Consider the following 17,858-nt stretch of genomic DNA (forward strand, 5'->3'; position numbering starts at 1 on the left):
GGATTATTGAAAGTTTAAGGGCAAGTTTGACTGACCTACATTTGCTTTAATGTTTTGAGCTCTCCAGTGAATTTCATCCATGCACTGTAAGGCATTCATAATTATTAAGGTAAAGTATCCCCTCTAGTGGCCATAAGATGCACGTGCAATCTAGTCTTTTAATTTTAAAAACGGATCTACTAATGAGACACTGAAACTGGATAATCTAATCAAAACAGTTAATTGAGTGAAGAAAAAAAATTAAGAGTGTAGCATTTTTGTATAGTATGCAACCCAAATCTTGACCTAAACCCTCTGCCCTGATGAAAATTGATCAGAATAGTGTGCAAATCTGATGCAAGCACATATACATTTACACTGGCACTTTCATCCATTCAGTATTCAGTATTAAACTAGAGGTATCAGTGGCAAATAAATACCCATTAAATAAACAGTAACACTCAATGAAAGACCATGTGCAGTATGCGGACAAAATGAATCTTTCTAGTACGCGGATGGCCAAATATTCCAGAGCTATCATTGTGGTGTACTGCACCCCGTCATGAAACGGTGGCAAAAATGACAATTGCATGAGACTTCATACATTCTCATGATATTGATCCATATTACTCAGTGAATAAAATATTTTTAAGTGGATATGATTGATTGCAAAAGTAGCAGTGGCAATATGCTATGCGATTAACTTGTTCACAGCATCAACATTAGACACTATACATTTTACATTTTGCAATATGTCCCTTCTGCACAGCCCAGTTCTCTGGGTTTGGTCAACCTTAGCTAAAGCAATAATAGCATGTGCTCCTTTCTATGCTTCTTAACCTTTCCTGCAAATGCTATATATTATATTATATTATATTATATTATATTATATTATATTATATTATATTATATTATATAACCTGTCAAATAATAGTTTGGTAGCATGGATGAAAACTAGCACATAAGTTATTTTTGTAGATAAATTATTAAAATATAGTTGATCTGAGAAATTGCAATATAAAATGTGATACCTTTTGCAAATAAAGCTAGCCTATTTTAATTTTAAAGTGTAAATAATTTCCAAATGATTCAGTGGGGTTAAAAATTTTGTACACTATAAGTTAAAATGCCATTTTAAGATTAAAGCTCACATTTGGGAGAATGCTGATCTATTTCTATGTAAAGTACTTTTCTGTATTTTGTATCTACGTTCACAACTCTGTGCATAATTGACTGATTATATGAGTTTTACCAAAATTATATTTAAATATTAAAATACAGTAGCTTTTAAAATGTTAGTGTGTAATCCATTCTTCACTCTTGTTACGTAGATACATAGGTATTTATCTTTGTAGCGACTGGTTATCTGTAAATGAAGTAACAGCTTTCATTTTTAATTTTAAAAAGAATAAGACTTTTATTTTGATATACTTGAACATGGATTGTGTCCCGGAAGCTAAAGAGGGTCACGATGTATCAAATGTCCCGCAGCATTCCGGTTATATGAAAATCTATGACCAAAAAAAATCTCAACATTTTCCACCGCAGATCGTGCTAGCCACGTGCCGTATACAGACATGTCGGCGCAAGGCGACTGCGACTTTTTGGTGAAAAGGGCACGAGAGCTCGTTGCGGAAGATCCTTGGGCTGCCAAGGCTTGGCTCATCACCGCGCGCACCCTCTATCCCACAGACTTCAACATACAGGTAAATGGAAAAGAGTCGCTGGGTGACTCGAATGATCTGACATGCAAACGTTTTCATATGTTTGCATATGTTGTATAGCTCACGTCAGCGTCTTTATTTTAACGCTTGGCTCGCGTGGCTGGTTGCCTTCTGTACACCTGCACTCTATACTTCCCCTGTCTGCTCTAGTATGAGATGTACATGATCGAGCGTAACGCGGAGAGGACAACCTCAGCCGGCAGACTGCTCTACGACATGTGAGTTAAAGAACAGCCTCTGGTCAGACTGATGAGAATCAGACATGCAAACCGCATAGTCAGCATCAGTTGACCACTCTGCTGAAATACACTCACTCGATATGGGGTTCAGAAGTGAGAGTTTACTTTGATTTGACTTTTCTTGGTTCTGTTAATGTTTCTCCAAGCAAGTGCAAAAGCTGTGCTATTAACGCAGCTAATTATTAAGCACCTTGAGTTGGTGTCAGGGCACGGTGATGGCTCAGCTTTGCAGGCCTCTTTCTTCGATGTGAATCTTCATGTTGTTCTAGGTGAGTCCCAATTACAGATGTTTCAATCAATTCTGACTCGCACCAGATTCATCAATTTCCCAGACCAGCCAGTGGTGTGGCGTGAAATCACGGTAATCACAGCTGCGCTAAGGAATGACAGCCAGGACAAACATGCCCTCTTCCTCAAAGGTGAAAAGTGTGTGTGTGTGTGTGCGTGTGTGTGTGTGTGTGTGAGTGAGAGAGTTTGACAGGGTACTCAAGTGTCATGCTACAGGATAGGAGTTGATGTTTGCAGAAGCACCATAGTTTTGGCTCCTTTGCTCAGAAGTCATTTTTTTACCCAGTTTTTTTTTTTCAGAAATGTGATTGTGTGTTTTAATGGTGCATGTGGGAGTCTAATGTAGTCCTAGTAATAAATTATATAAAGAGGTGTGCTTAGGAGTGTTTGAGAGTTTTGAGGCTGATGACCTTGTGTATGTCTGTCTGTGTGTTGTAGGCGTGTTTGAGACTCTTCCTGGCCCTGTGCAATGTCAGATGCTGTTGAAGGCTACAGAGCAGTGTTTTAACACTCTAGAGAAAGCAGAGATGCTTCTTTTGTTGCTGAGGAGATTCCCAGAGTCTGTAGTTCAGCACGGGGTGCGTGAACCTTTATTCTACACACACACACATCCTTTTATGAAGGTCTATCAAGCAAGTTATGAAAACTAGCAAAAATAGCAGATTACAGGATGCACGCATATGCTCATATCTCAGCTATAGAATCATACCTCATATAAACTGATGTTTGTTAGTTAGGTTTAGATTGCATTTTATTCATAGTGGCATTAAGAGTGTGTCTTCTGTTGACCTCTGACCCCTTGGTGCTTCAGGTCAGTTTAGGAGAGTCTCTTTTAGAGGCGGAGAATGCGGAGGACTTGGATACACCCGTCAACTGTTTCAGGAAGCTTTTTGGTGCGACAGTTTTCCGCTTTGCACATTTCCTCGTGATTGTCATTGTATGCTTTGGGGTATTAACATGATCTGTTGTCCTTTTCTCCGTCTTTGTCTATGTGTGTATCTTTGTTTACTTTCCCTCAGTCTGTGATGTTCTGCCGTTAATCGTTAATAATGTGGAGATGCGGCTTCCTTCAAGTCTGTTGTACAAGTACATGCACACAGCAGCCGAGTTTTACATCGGCTACGTAACACGAGGCCCCTGCGCAGACACCCAGTTACAGGGTAAGTAGCAGTTACACTCTTTAGGCTTCTGTGGTGTTCTGTCTGCTCACAATTTACCATTTTAAAAGAGATTAAGCAGATTAGAAATTCAAGTTACAATATAGCACGGTTGCAAACATGTAAACTAGTAAAACTCAATTCAGATATCGCCATGGGAGCAAGTTTGTGTGGAAATGGATTACTACTCAGTTCTATTTTGAGCAAACTTTTTGCTAGTCCTTTGAAATACTATTTACAACTAAATATAGATTATGTACTAGGCATTAATTCTGTAAACAAAAATATTAGTAGTGCAAGATGGAGATACTCAATAAAACAAACAAGAACCACTTTAGCCTTATGACTTCTCAACCTGATATAAATACACAATTAAAGGTGTGTTTGGCTGCACTGACTTGGCCTAAAATGACCTTTAGTCTGACCATAGTCTGACCGGACACGAGCGTTTCTACTGTTTATGTTTTGAGGAGAGTGTTAGGGTTGGGATTAGAAAATCCGTCGTTAAGGATGACCGAAAATCGTGCCGTTCTCTAGTTTATTGAAACTGATCTTTAGTGTTACACTACAATATCCACTCCCTTTACGTTCTTCCAATAAAAAGGATCGTGCATTGGGGCGTTTACACGTTACAGATTATTGGGGGACAAGCAACTAACTTGTAGTTGGGTAACTCGGCTCCTGTTATGATGCTGTTGGCTCGCAGTCTTAGCTAACCAGCTAAATGTTCTGATAAAATGTCAGCGCTATTTGCAGTGGCACAAGCCTGGCGATTGGGGATGTTATAAAAGTATATGGCTTGGTCGAATGATTGCTAACTCATTCTCTGCACCCCTTAAGTAACATTACTGAAAAAATATTTTCAAACATTGGCATAAAAACGTTTGTTCCTATGTTGCGCTTATAACCGCCAAAAAAATCAGAACTTGATCGACGTTACAATCATCATATCTAATCTGACTAGAGGACCAACATTTCGTGGCGCTGTTACAATTTTAAATGTACAACGCGACTCTAATATTATTTTCATCGTCTGTGTGTCTGTCTGTGTGTGTCTGTCTGTGTCCGATAGTTATAGGGTCAGTTCCACACTCCACATGTAAACACACAGAAACAGAGTTAATAACACATTCTCCTCTTATAAATTCAGAAACAGCATCAGTAACAGTTATTTTCTCCCTTCATAAATTCACAGATACATCGGAGCAGTATGCACACTTGTTTAGCCACGTGTCTGTCTCATCCAGTGTGATGTGCAGCTTTGCATTTAAGAAAAAGTAGTGAATGTTTATCACCAGATTTTCTCAGGGTGACTTGGTTTTTAAGGCCTGTTTCGTTCCTTTCACCTACGTGTTAGTCTTACACTTGCGCTCTCTCTCTCTCTCTCTCTCTCTCTCTCTCTCTCTCTCGGACTCTGTCTGTTTCTCTTTTAGGATCTCAGGAGGTAGCTGGGCTTAAGTCTCCAGGACTGGGGCGGGGCCAGCGTTACGTTATTGATGGCCTATCAGAAAAATCGTCAGTGGTGGCAGAGCCATGGGAGAGGCTGCTTGAGATAGTAGGTGTGGTTGGAGCACGGTGTGAGTGGCAGGGAGAGAAAGGTAGCAGGTAAGAGTGTCTGTCTGTGTGTGTGTTCTTTAAGATATATACAGGTCTATTGTAGCATGTGAAGATTTGTGTGTTTGTGTTCTTTAGGACACACATATCTATTGCAGCGAGTGAAGGAGGTGCATGTATGTGCATGCGTGTGTGTGTTCTTTAGGACATATACAGAGCTATTGCAGCGCGTGAAAGACTTGTGCCGCTACCTGCCCAGTCTGGAAGGAGAGACACTGTCCCACTGTTGTAGCCAGATCGTCACCTGCTCCACCCTTGTGCTGTTCCACAGCTCCTACCTTTACGTCTCCGCTGTGCAACCCTCACTCTTTCAGGGTCAGACATGTGCGTGTGTGCGGGCGCGTGTGTGACTTAGTGTGTTGTTTCTCTTCAACTGGCACGTCTTGATCTTTAATGCACAGATCGCGGTTTAATACTGTAAATTTAAAGTAGTCACATATTAGGGGCATTAGAGGTTGGTTGGAAGCGGGCTTGTTTATGGTGTTCCTGTCTTACTGCACTAATGGAATATGACATTCTGTTACTGACATATTAGAATTTAACCAACGCTTTTATCTTCTGTGTGTGTGTGAGACAGGTCATAACTCTCTGGCCTCGACTCCATGGGTCCTCTTAGAGGATCTTTCAAGTGTGTTTAATGATGTCGAGGTAGAGCGATCGAGCGGTAAACACACACACAAGAAACGCAAGCTTGCAGACGGACGAGAGAAAACCATGGTGAGGATTACCAAGGTCAGAGGTCAAGGGTTGGGGTCAAAGGGGGGGGGGATAAAAATGAAAAGAATGAACAGTACAATCACTTCTAAATGTGAACAGTGGAATCACTTTTAAATGTGAGTTTTCTAAACTTGATTGTGTGTGCGCGTAGAGTTCTGATGATGAAGACGCTCTGGGTAAGGGACGAGGAAGACACATACTGGTGAATAAAACAGAAATGATGGGGTGGGTGGAGACTTTGGAACATTTCCGCACAGCGAGAGAGAGTTGGGACCTCCTACACTCCCATGACACTCTGGAATCAGGTAGTGTGTGTGTGTGTGTGTGTGTGTGTGTGTGTGTGTGCGCACATGCTTCCTTACAAAGCTGCTTTAGAAGTATAGACAAGACACTGGGCCAGATTCATTAAAACTTGACAGTAACTTACACCATGGAAACTGCCACACACAATCATGGTATGTTCACTCCAACCAGAATAAAATCATGTCTTTAAATAAATGTCTCAGTTAGGCGCACATGCAGGATTTTGTTGACGACTTGCATGTGTGACCAAACATTGTTAAAGAAAAGATCATCCAATCCACGTCAGCCTCTTACTAAAACATTTACCGTTGGACAGGTTCAGGTGGTGGTTTTTGTGGAGCAGGGTTCTGCTATGAATCGCTAACATCATATGTGAATAAGGACAGAAGGTGGAAGCGCCATATATCATACAAATATATAAACAAAACAAAACGTGGAAGCGCCATATATCACGCAAATGTTAAAGTATTTCATCAGTGCGCATACATGGGTGAGGGAACATGTTGGCACGGCACTGTTTGCTGCTGTCATGTCAAATCTGACAGTAGGTTTTAATAATTTGCCCCACTGTATTTTGACACACTGAATTTGAATTTCTGAGCTGTCTCTAAGATCAATCGATTTTCCTTCGCTGGGTTGACATCCACAGATCAACGAGGGTCTACTTTGATCACTCACATTATTATTTTGTAGACCTGCATATCCTGATGTCATGGCATAAACGTCTTCCATTGCATATCACTTATTGTATATGCTTATGCAATGTTCTTATGCAGTAACTAATCAGTTTTATTAATCTCTTGCAGAATTCAATAAGATATGCACAGCATGGAAGACAGAGAACTGGCTGTGGTACAGAATATTCCTCACCGACATGATCATATACCAGGTATGAATCATCTCATATTATTTACCAACAAACTGCATGTCATGGGTTAAGCACTTAAGTTTACTTTATTCATGTGTGCATTTTGAATGCGTTGGTGTCTACACGTGCGATAATGCTTGCATATGTGTGCACGTGTGAGTGTGTGATGACCCTGATGATGAGTAAGGATGAGGATGATGAGAAGAGAGGGGAGTGACTGTGTGTGTTTGTGTGTATGTATACTGTTGAATGAGACTTGGGCTTGTCTGAATTGTAAATAAATTGCACTTGGAATCTCTTCCCTTGATTCATGGCTACGCGCTCTCTTCCCTTGTCTACTCCAGCTGCACTTTGACGCCATTACAATGTGTGCGTGTGTGTTGCAGGGTCAGTACAGGAAGGCTCTGTCCAGTCTGGTGCAGATGTCTTCTCTACAGCCCCAGAGTTCACTCACAGCAGCCTCCAACCTGGAGACACACAGAGCCGTAATACAGCAGGCGTCCTGCCACTACGCTCTGGGGGAGCACAGGGTAACATGCACGTGCACACACACAGATCCATAATACAGCAGGTGTTTTGCCACTACGCATTGGGGGAGCACAGGGTAACACACACACACACACACACACACACACACACACAGAGCCATAATACAGCAGGCGTCCTGCCACTACGCTCTGGGGGAGCACAGGGTAACATGCACGTGCACACACACAGATCCATAATACAGCAGGTGTTTTGCCACTACGCATTGGGGGAGCACAGGGTAACACACACACACACACACACACACACACACACACACACACACACACACACACACACACACACACAGAGCCATAATACAGCAGGCGTCCTGCCACTACGCTCTGGGGGAGCACAGGGTAACATGCACGTGCACACACACAGATCCATAATACAGCAGGTGTTTTGCCACTACGCATTGGGGGAGCACAGGGTAACACACACACACACACACACACAGAGCCATAATACAGCAGGCGTCCTGCCACTACGCTCTGGGGGAGCACAGGGTAACATGCACGTGCACACACACACATCCATAATACAGCAGGTGTTTTGCCACTACGCATTGGGGGAGCACAGGGTAACACACACACACACACACACACACACACACACACAGAGCCATAATACAGCAGGCGTCCTGCCACTACGCTCTGGGGGAGCACAGGGTAACATGCACGTGCACACACACAGATCCATAATACAGCAGGTGTTTTGCCACTACGCATTGGGGGAGCACAGGGTAACACACACACACACACACACACACACACACACACAGAGCCATAATACAGCAGGCGTCCTGCCACTACGCTCTGGGGGAGCACAGGGTAACATGCACGTGCACACACACAGATCCATAATACAGCAGGTGTTTTGCCACTACGCATTGGGGGAGCACAGGGTAACACACACACACACACACACACACACACACACACACACACACACACACACACACACACAGAGCCATAATACAGCAGGCGTCCTGCCACTACGCTCTGGGGGAGCACAGGGTAACATGCACGTGCACACACACAGATCCATAATACAGCAGGTGTTTTGCCACTACGCATTGGGGGAGCACAGGGTAACACACACACACACACACACACACACACACACACACACACACACACACACACACACACAGAGCCGTAATACAGCAGGCGTCCTGCCACTACGCTCTGGGGGAGCACAGGGTAACATGCACGTGCACACACACAGATCCATAATACAGCAGGTGTTTTGCCACTACGCATTGGGGGAGCACAGGGTAACACACACACACACACACACACACACACACACACACACACACACAGAGCCATAATACAGCAGGCGTCCTGCCACTACGCTCTGGGGGAGCACAGGGTAACATGCACGTGCACACACACAGATCCATAATACAGCAGGTGTTTTGCCACTACGCATTGGGGGAGCACAGGGTAACACACACACACACACACACACACACACACAGAGCCATAATACAGCAGGCGTCCTGCCACTACGCTCTGGGGGAGCACAGGGTAACATGCACGTGCACACACACAGATCCATAATACAGCAGGTGTTTTGCCACTACGCATTGGGGGAGCACAGGGTAACACACACACACACACACACACACACACACACACACACACACACACACACACACACACACACACACAGCCGTAATACAGCAGGCGTCCTGCCACTATGCTCTGGGGGAGCACAGGGTAACATACAAATAGAGCCTTAATGCACACGCGTAGCACACATGCACATTACAGTGTAAAGTAAACAACTGATTGCATAGTACAACACAACAGGAAACACGTAAATATAATCCATCGGTTTATACTGTTAGAATTGTCCTAAATGTGAACACATTTGTGTGAATTTTATTCTCTAGCTTGCATGTGAGAAGGTCTTGGAAGTTGTCAGTGGTCTGGTGCCTCAGAATCAAGAACCAGTGAAGTGCAGTGAAGAATCCAGCCGTGCTAGAGGCAAACCCAGGAAAGGTGAGGCTGTCTGGGCTTTGCCAGAAGACCAGAGGTCCTTGGCACTTAGTCGAGCCTTTTTCCTTCCCGCTATCTGACTTCATCCACAACCTCAGGAGTGTGAGAACCTGGTCCAAGTTTTTAATGTTAATAATTATTTCTGTAATGTTGAGCCCCTCTGCCATACCATTTTGGATCTAGAATGATCTAAGTTGTTCTAAGAGTGTTGTCATACCCTGTTTCCTAGGCAACGACCTGAGGCTTGTTCCTTGCACCAGCAAAGACATTCTGCCCTTCTGTCTGCAGCTCATGCTGGCATGCTTCAAGGTGCTCACACACACACACACACACACACACACCATCGCAACAACATATCTCACTGTGCACAGTCACATTCAGGGCTCAGGATGGGTGCAAACGGATGCCATTTCCTCAATTTAAAAAAAATAAAAAATAAAAAATTTAAAAATTAGATACCGAAACAAAAATATCACTGATGTTCGTATTTTGTGTGCGTTTCATTGTGAAAGCATCGTTTGTCTAACCATAACTCATGGCAGCCCATAATGTAAAGGAGCAATAAATCATTTTTTCAAAAAATCTTTGCATTACGAAACAGCCGTTATACTGACACCTTGTGGCCTGGATCTTTCTGCAATTCTGTACTGAGTCTGTTTTAAACATGCCCGCCTTCCTGTGGGGGACCTGTTCTGTGGCGCATTAACAGGTTCATTTGAGGACTGTAGAGCAGTTTGATTCTTCATCTCACATGAGCTGCACTTTTAATAAATAAATAAATAAATAAATAAAACTTTTTCTATAATCACTTCAATAAATGTTTTTACTTTTTTGGTAGTAAATGGCTTACCATTGTACTTGGCTGTTGTCCGCAGTTAGGTCGGTTCTCACCAGTGTGCTTCCGTTGTCCCCTGTGCTGCAGAAACTTTAAGTTTATTTATTGTCACAGTAGCAGACACACACCCCCACACCCACATCCACACCCACCCGCACCGCCATCACCCTATGAAACAAAATGTCCTTTGGACGATATACAATGTTTATGCTAAGGTAGCTTTTTGTCAAGATGTAAGTGTTCAAGTTACCTCCAGTTAATATCAGTTCATTATATAAGCAGTTCAAGACAATTGCCAGGGGCAGATTGTTCGTGTTTTCAGCTAGTTGCATAACAACTGTTTGTAAGCTGTTCTGTAAGGGTGTTCAGTCCCATAGATGGCAGTATATTGACATAACCACATATTGATATTCAGGTGTAAACACTGAACATAAGTTCAGTATTCTTACACTGCTACATTTAATAAAAACATTGCTATGGGTGATGCAGAATTCTGTGGTGTAGCAAAAACGTAACTTTCTAAACATCTGAGAAGCTTCTTTATTGCCCCCTCCCCTCCCCTCCCCTGCCCTCCCCTCCCCTCCCCTCCCCTGCCCTGCCCTGCCCTGCCCTCCCCTCCCCTGCCCTCCCCTCCCCTCCCCTCCCCTCCCCTCCCCTGCCCTCCCCTCCCCTCCCCTCCCCTCCCCTCCCCTGCCCTGCCCTGCCCTGCCCTCCCCTCCCCTCCCCTCCCCTGCCCTCCCCTCCCCTCCCCTCCCCTCCCCTGCCCTCCCCTGCCCCTTTTTCTGTCAGCTGCGGGCATTTGCAGATGGTAGCAGAGATGACCTGGCTCTGGGTCATGTGATCGTTCTTCTACAGCATGATTGGCCGCTGGGAGAGGCCCTCTTCCTGAAGGCAGTGGACAGAATTTGTGACCATGGGAGTTTTCAGTATGAGAACTTCTTTAACTACGTCACCAGTATCCTTTAGTGTGTCTGAAGTTCAAGCCTGTTGGTCCTAGTCTTGAGGAGTGGGGTGTAGAATCTTGTGCATGGCATCTGTTCCCGTGTGTGTGTGTGTGTGTGTGTGAGATATGTGAGATTACATGGTTTCTCATTAGATTGCTGTTATATTTGGAGTCTCCTTGACCACTGATCCAGACATTGACATGCTGGAAGAGTTTGCATATCTGCGTACGACAGAAGGGGGTCGGGTCCAGCTAGAGCTGCTGCCTAACCAGGGCCTGCTGATTAAGTAGGTCACCCCCTGACCTCTCCTCTACTGAACAGGTGGTGTTGGGGCAATAAGACATGATCGTATACAGGATTTTTTTAAACCTGGTTTTCCCCTTTTGTTTTGTTTTTCTTTTTCTTTTTGACATGAAAACACCTCCGTAGCTGATTGCTCTTTGTGCTTCTGACAGGAGCAGCAATACGTTTACAGTCCTTTCTATCTCTTTCTTTTTCTTTCTTTCTTTCTTTCTTTCTTTCTTTCTTTCTTTCTTTCTTTTTTGCCCCAAAGTTGTTAGCTGGCTTAGCTTCTTGTGACTTCTGACCTGCTCTGTGATTGGCAGATTTAGCTTCTAATGACCTCTGACCTCTTTTTAGAACTCACACCTGGGGTGCATTCAAGACATGAAGTGATTTCTAAACAAAATCCTTTTTAAAGTACTAATGGGAAGTACAACAAATGATGTGGGTCTGTAAAATCAACCTCTGAGTGCTGGTTTAAGTCGATATTAAAAGTCATCAGTAGTTGTCCAGTCTCCCCATGAGTTATTTTTTGTTGCAGTTATAATGCTTTAGATTAATTGACGACTTATTTTCCTTTTGCTGTTGAAGATGTTTTAACTGTTTTCAGAACAGTTGCTTTTCAGCTGTGGGGTTTTTTCTTCCCTTGCCTTTTACCTGATCTCTGTATATGTTTGTATGAAGTACAGTATTTGGTAGCCTGGTGCACTCACAGTACTGCAGAGTGCGTTCAAGGTCTTGAATGCAGCCCTGTTCTTAGGGTGTTGATGAAATGGTGTTTGATGTTTGTAGGAACCCCAGCCCCGCCCTGGGGGTGGAGTTAAATACCCTGCTGCTTCCAGGGGCTCAGAAGGCTGACAGGTACCCTATCCCCATCACCCAATCAACATCGCTCCTGGCTCCTCCCATACCCAAGCTCCTCCTCCTAGCCTCCTCATACGCCGTAACATTCCCTCTGTATTCTGACTCCCCCTCCCCAAATACTTTTTCTTTTCTTTCTTTTTTTCAGGTCTTCTTTAGTTTTCATTCCACAAGTGTTTTGGTTTTAATACATGACATCCGTTGCATATGTTTTTTGTCATGTTTTGTTGTGAAGCAAATGTGTTTTTATTTCAGAATCATTGACAATGTATCCAGTGTTCACTGTGCAAATGTTTGTTATATCTCTGTATATTTTAACATTGTGTTGATCAATGTACACAACTTTTGCTTAATGCAGAAGTGAGAAATGAGGGTCAGAGGCAAAATTATTTGTGTGTCCGTGTGTGTTTATGTAAAGTTGAGAGGCAATGTTGCCAAATCTGTTTTGGATTGTGTCCAAGATCATAACTTGCAGAAAAGAAAACAACTTGTTCTAATTGTCAATATCATAACAGATTTCTTTTACTATGATCCTGGCTTTAGAGACAAAATAGGGCTTTAAGTCAAATCTTCATTATTGAGCCAGTCATCCACGCTCACACACACACTCATCTTTGCTCTTTCAGACATCACACCGTGACCCGTGGCATCACCAAAGGCGTGAAGGAAGATTTCCGTCTGGCGATGGACCGGCAAGTGTCTCGCTGCGGAGAAAACCTGCTCAGTGTGTTGCATCGTTTCTGCATCAACGAGAAGATTATACTCATCCAGTCCTTACCTTGACCTTTGACACACGTCCTCTGCCCTTTGACCTATCACTCCATTGTGTCCTTTAATAGGGCTGCTTGACTCCCTCTGGTACAGGTGCCCATCATAGCAGCACGTCCATTCGCACTCATTAATGTGACTACAGGTTGGACTGAAATACAGACAACACTGTCCTAACATACATAAATCGCCACTCCACATTTTGTTTACTGCCTCTTTTTCAACTGTCAGTGTTTCCTGTTGACTGTTGTAGACTTATAAAGCAGTTTTAGTGGTGGATCAAATGATGTGGTGTGGCCTCTAAAGAGCATTGGTTTTCATTTTCACTTCAGTTGAATTCCAGTCAGGCTTGTTGTACTTACATGTGAACGTGCAGGGAAACCTACCTCATCACATCTCTTGGATGTCACCCAACAAGCTCGGTCTCTATCTAAGGGGGTTCTTACAAGGATGGTTCTGCCTGACTGAGGCATCACAGGACGTCCGCAGTTTCCACTGCTGGAACCATGGCTTGTCTTGCCATAGACAGCACGTATAACACTGAGTGCTAATGACTACACGGATTTACAGTAGCTGGCATGATCGGACTGAGATTTGGTTATTAAGTTTATCTAGGAATGTGTAGCTTAGGAAAAAAAATCTTGAATGTGTCACTTTGCTTTCGTAGCATCCTACATTTTTCCCATATGATATTTTGATTTTGTTCATTGAAATGTTGGACTCAGTCATTTCTTAATGCAGCTACGCTAGCAATCTGAACCTCAAAAACAATATCAGTACTCATTAATAAGTAATTTGTCCATATTTTGGACATCTTAAATGATGATTGACATTGTATAAACTTTTATTTCAAGAAATCAATAACATACAAATTTGTCTTTATATAAAATTTCTAAGACTTTCATTTACATTGTTGTCCACAAATTTGTCCACAAACGGTAATAAATATCTTGTTTTGTATCTACATTTACTTTTGGTGCTGTTTCATTTACTAAGTCTAAACAACATGTGTCTACACAGTCTTGTCCCTTTAGATGTCTTCACTCCTCACCATGTCCTGTTCTCTTCTGTCCCCATTCTCTGCCGTTTCACTTTCCATCTATTAGTTAGTTCTCACTCGCTGTCTCCCTCGTAAGGGGGGCTGGGTAAATCTGCCTGTAGGGCTGCCTGCAGATGTGCCCAGAACATTCCTTGTTTAGCTTTGTCCTGCGGCCATTCAAGGTAGGTGCTTCAGCTGGTGGTACTTAGGCAGGATGAGGTATGGGGGCAGCGGCTCCAGGAGAATGAGGAGAATGTTGTCTTGGGATCGCGTTAGCCTCTGGTGGCTGGCAAAGTACAGCTCGTAATGACACCATTCGCTTTGAAAGAAGTGGGTTGAGAGCACAAAGACACAACCTCGACTGTTCTATGCAACGTAAGATGTTATGCACGATCGTTTTGCCAGGGATAAAATTTCTCTCATGGCACACTCGCAGCCCCTTTCGGATCGCAGCTGGATCCTTGCCCTCCAGCTTGGGTAAGAGTTGACCTTTGACCCAGTTGGTGTTACGTTGACTATATGAGACAAAAGCATGATAGTACACCCCCTGCAACTCGTCGGGTTGTTGGGCAATAGATATCTAAGATTGTTGACCCTCGGAACCAGAATCTCCAGATTTGTGAAGGTATCACATTCCTGATGTAGCCCTCTGAAGAAGACATTTTCAGATAGGGTGCAGTCAGACAAATAAAGCATTTGTATTGCACTAACCACCTTTGGGCAGGTCATGTGGATTATTGGACTCAGAGCTCCTCCTGAGAAAACATGAACATGGTCACTGATGACTGTGTGACACTAAAGGAATCAAAGATGTGGCTTTGGTTGATACTTGTGCCTTCAACCATTTGAGTCAAGGTAAGATTAAATAAACTGAGCTGGTGAACAGAGGATGTTAAGATGCTGTTGATGAGGGCTGTAACAACTTTCCAGGTGATCTGAATAGTAGATAAGTGTAAATTAACTGTTTAAATTTCTGCTTGTTGCAATACAAGGTCTCCGACGAAGTCTTTGGGATGATTTAAGCCAGTGAGCTCTACTTCCTTAAAAAATGCTAAAGCATCAGCAATCACTGGGTTGTCAAGATAGTCATTGTTTGACATTACAATGGAAATTTTTATTGCCTTTGCATATAGCAGACTTCCCACTTCATAGGCCTTCAGATTCTGGGCTTGTATGAAGAGGGTCTGGAGTAAGTGTGCAGAGATGTTTGCAAAGTCGTTATTTCGAATGTAGTCAGCATTCAGACCAAGCCACTTTATGCTTGTCAGTCTGGCGAACTCAACACCCAGTGCCATAACTGAAAACCTGTTGGCACACACGTCCAAGCACTGTAGGCTCTGTGCTTTTAAAAGGTATTTCTGATTGGACAGGTTTTGGAGTCTGTTGTGGGACAGGTCCAGTGTTTCCAGAAATGGAGGCTGGGTGTGCCATGGAAGTCATATTTTTTCAGGGTCTGAATGTGATTCTGAGACAGATCCACGCTCAGAGCCGATGATGGGATATTAGAAGGAACGTAGGAGAGGTTTCTGCAAGAGTAGTTAAGGACAACCTTCTCCAAAACGAGCAGGAAGGAAGTCGGGAAGGATACCAGCAATACAGCCAGTGTCCACATGGTGTGCCCTGGAGCCCTCGTTACCCTGTTTGCAGAGGGCACAAAGAAAGAAGATGTAAGCAACACAGTTGTAACTTTGGTTGGATAAATAATCATAATACAAGCTATAGTATTTCCCAAAATTTACTATGTATGTATGTATGAACAAAAAATAATAATGTTAATTTACATTTGTCTTTGTGGGTAGATCTTTATTAGATGTTTATTATTAATGCAAGTTCCATATGAATAAACTAGTTTTATCTTTGACATGTCTGTACAATCAATCTCATGTCTCAGATTTGGTCAGTTTGAGTATAATATTTTAACAACTAGAAAAATCAACAATTTAAAATATCAGAATCAATAATATCAAAATATACATGTATCAGGGAGTATAATAATTTTGCTACTTTAATTGTCTGATAAATATGAATTTAAATATCATTGGCTTATTTTTCCAGCTAGGTCTTCAACTAACTAGTAACGCTACACAAATAAACCCATTCATTTATTGCACTCATATCACTGCTCACTTCAATGTCTTACAACAGTTTAATGAAACAGATAGTCAAAGTCAAATTTATTTCTATAGCGCTTTTCACAACAGCCGTTGTCACAAAGCAGCTTTACAAATGTCTGAGTCCAAGCCGTCAGTGAGCAAGACAAGAGCGACAGTGGTGAGGAAAAACTCCCTGGAGCACGAGGAAGGAACCTGGAGAGGAACCACGACTCAGATGGGGGCCATCCTCCTCTGGACGACAACGGACACTAAATAGTAGCCGCTAGATTCTGCCTTGTTTTTGGTTTCTGGATTTGGATTGTATTACATAGTCTATGAAAATAGTCTAAAATAATGATGTCTGCATGACAGAAAAAAAAGGCATTGGAAAGGTTATGGATAGTCACATAACTCTTACATTTACTGGACTTTTCCCAAAGCAATATTTTTGTCAATTTGGTCATTTCAATTTCTTTAATTTTTGCTTTTGTAGTGGGTTAAAGATTGGGTATTAACACATGTGGGATTCTGAAAGTTTGTTTACAATGAAAAGCACGTCTTTGCATGTTTTACACAGATGAGGACAAACAGAATGCTGTCATAAGCATAAATTCACTGGGAGTGTCCCTGCTTGCTCACTTGATAATCTTAAGCATATGACCAAATTCACAACACTCTTGCAAGAATAATGAGGGCCCTGTGGTTATTTCACCATTTTACCACTCACGATTAATAAGATTAAGGAAAATTAGGATTAAACATTAAGATTAAATAAATATTCAAAGTATATTTTTACAAATTGTTGCTGAGCTCATTTGGTTTCAGAATAGTTATTCAGTTTAATTGTTAGGGGGTTTTTTAAGGATAAAGTTGCAAACAAACTCAGGGTTTCCTTAATGTATTTGCAGCAATTAATGGCTTATTGTACATTTAGTTGATTTAGTGTGCACTGCATTCAATATCTTCCCTTAAACTGTAATTAATTAGAATCAGAAACAAATCTTGTAATGATATTTCACATACCGGTTTATTGAAGAAAGTCCTTCTGCCTGTGACAGTCTAAGGCTACAGTAGTTTAGTTAGGGAAGTGATGCAAATGAACATGGTTGGTTTAGTTGATTTAGAGGTAGCTAAAAAATATGAAAGCAGATTGTTCAAATAATGACAACCTACTTCTGCTTTTCTGTTTCAAAGATATTTCTTTAAAAAACAGATTGTACATTAGTATCTCGCAGACAGGGTTGTTTCCTCACTAAAATGAATCTGAGACAAACCAATGTTTTGTTCATTCAGAGGCTTGATTACTGTATCTGCTAATCTGCTAAAATGGTCTGTGTTATTTATCTGTGAACTGGACAAGCATTCTGTTTTTAGGTGCAAATTTAGAAGAAATGGTTATTTGTGTGCCAAACTTGTGTGTGTTTGTGTGTCATACAGAGTCAAACTTACTTGTGTGTGACTGTGTGTGTGTGTTTATATGCATATTTGTATGTGTTTGTGTGCATCATATAGTGTCTAATCTACTTGTGTGTGTTTATATGCATGTTTGTGTGTGTTTATATGCATGTTTGTTTGTGTGTATATAAATCTGTATTAGTATGTGTTCGTCTGCA

At 42.3% G+C, this 17,858-nt stretch overlaps 2 protein-coding genes across 9 annotated transcripts; one reads left to right on the forward strand and one right to left on the reverse strand.

Moving 5' to 3' along the window:
- Nucleotides 1–1,441: 1,441 nt before the first annotated feature.
- ints10 (integrator complex subunit 10) lies at nucleotides 1,442–14,077 on the forward strand. 8 transcript variants are annotated; one of them, XM_035532280.2, is made up of 18 exons: nucleotides 1,442–1,685; nucleotides 1,854–1,921; nucleotides 2,258–2,361; nucleotides 2,669–2,808; nucleotides 3,042–3,123; nucleotides 3,250–3,390; nucleotides 4,821–4,992; nucleotides 5,147–5,316; nucleotides 5,579–5,718; nucleotides 5,870–6,023; nucleotides 6,828–6,910; nucleotides 7,276–7,419; nucleotides 9,318–9,426; nucleotides 9,653–9,732; nucleotides 11,048–11,213; nucleotides 11,395–11,488; nucleotides 12,277–12,345; nucleotides 12,972–14,077. In XM_035532280.2, the coding sequence occupies exons 1-18, from the start codon at nucleotides 1,557–1,559 to the stop codon at nucleotides 13,126–13,128; spliced, it is 2,202 nt and encodes a 733-aa protein (XP_035388173.1). In that variant the 5' UTR covers nucleotides 1,442–1,556; the 3' UTR covers nucleotides 13,129–14,077. The 8 variants fall into 8 exon arrangements, 7 of the variants coding, with proteins under 7 accessions (XP_035388173.1, XP_035388178.1, XP_081566261.1 ...); XM_035532285.2 differs by lacking the exon at nucleotides 12,277–12,345 and having other exon boundaries at nucleotides 5,147–5,325; nucleotides 5,579–5,733; XM_081710135.1 differs by lacking the exon at nucleotides 12,277–12,345 and having other exon boundaries at nucleotides 5,147–5,325.
- A 99-nt stretch (nucleotides 14,078–14,176) lies between these two features.
- On the reverse strand, nucleotides 14,177–17,310 carry tlr1 (toll-like receptor 1). The gene is given in 7 exon segments (XM_035530175.2): nucleotides 14,177–14,341; nucleotides 14,343–14,513; nucleotides 14,515–14,720; nucleotides 14,723–14,898; nucleotides 14,901–15,575; nucleotides 15,578–15,789; nucleotides 17,269–17,310. Coding segments are annotated over 6 exon segments (1,530 nt in total). The 5' UTR covers nucleotides 15,765–15,789; nucleotides 17,269–17,310; the 3' UTR covers nucleotides 14,177–14,226.
- Between the last annotated feature and the right edge of the window lie 548 nt (nucleotides 17,311–17,858).

This window comes from Electrophorus electricus, chromosome 3, assembly GCF_041902795.1.
Source record: "Electrophorus electricus isolate QZ-2024a chromosome 3, ASM4190279v1, whole genome shotgun sequence".
NCBI lineage: Eukaryota > Metazoa > Chordata > Actinopteri > Gymnotiformes > Gymnotidae > Electrophorus > Electrophorus electricus.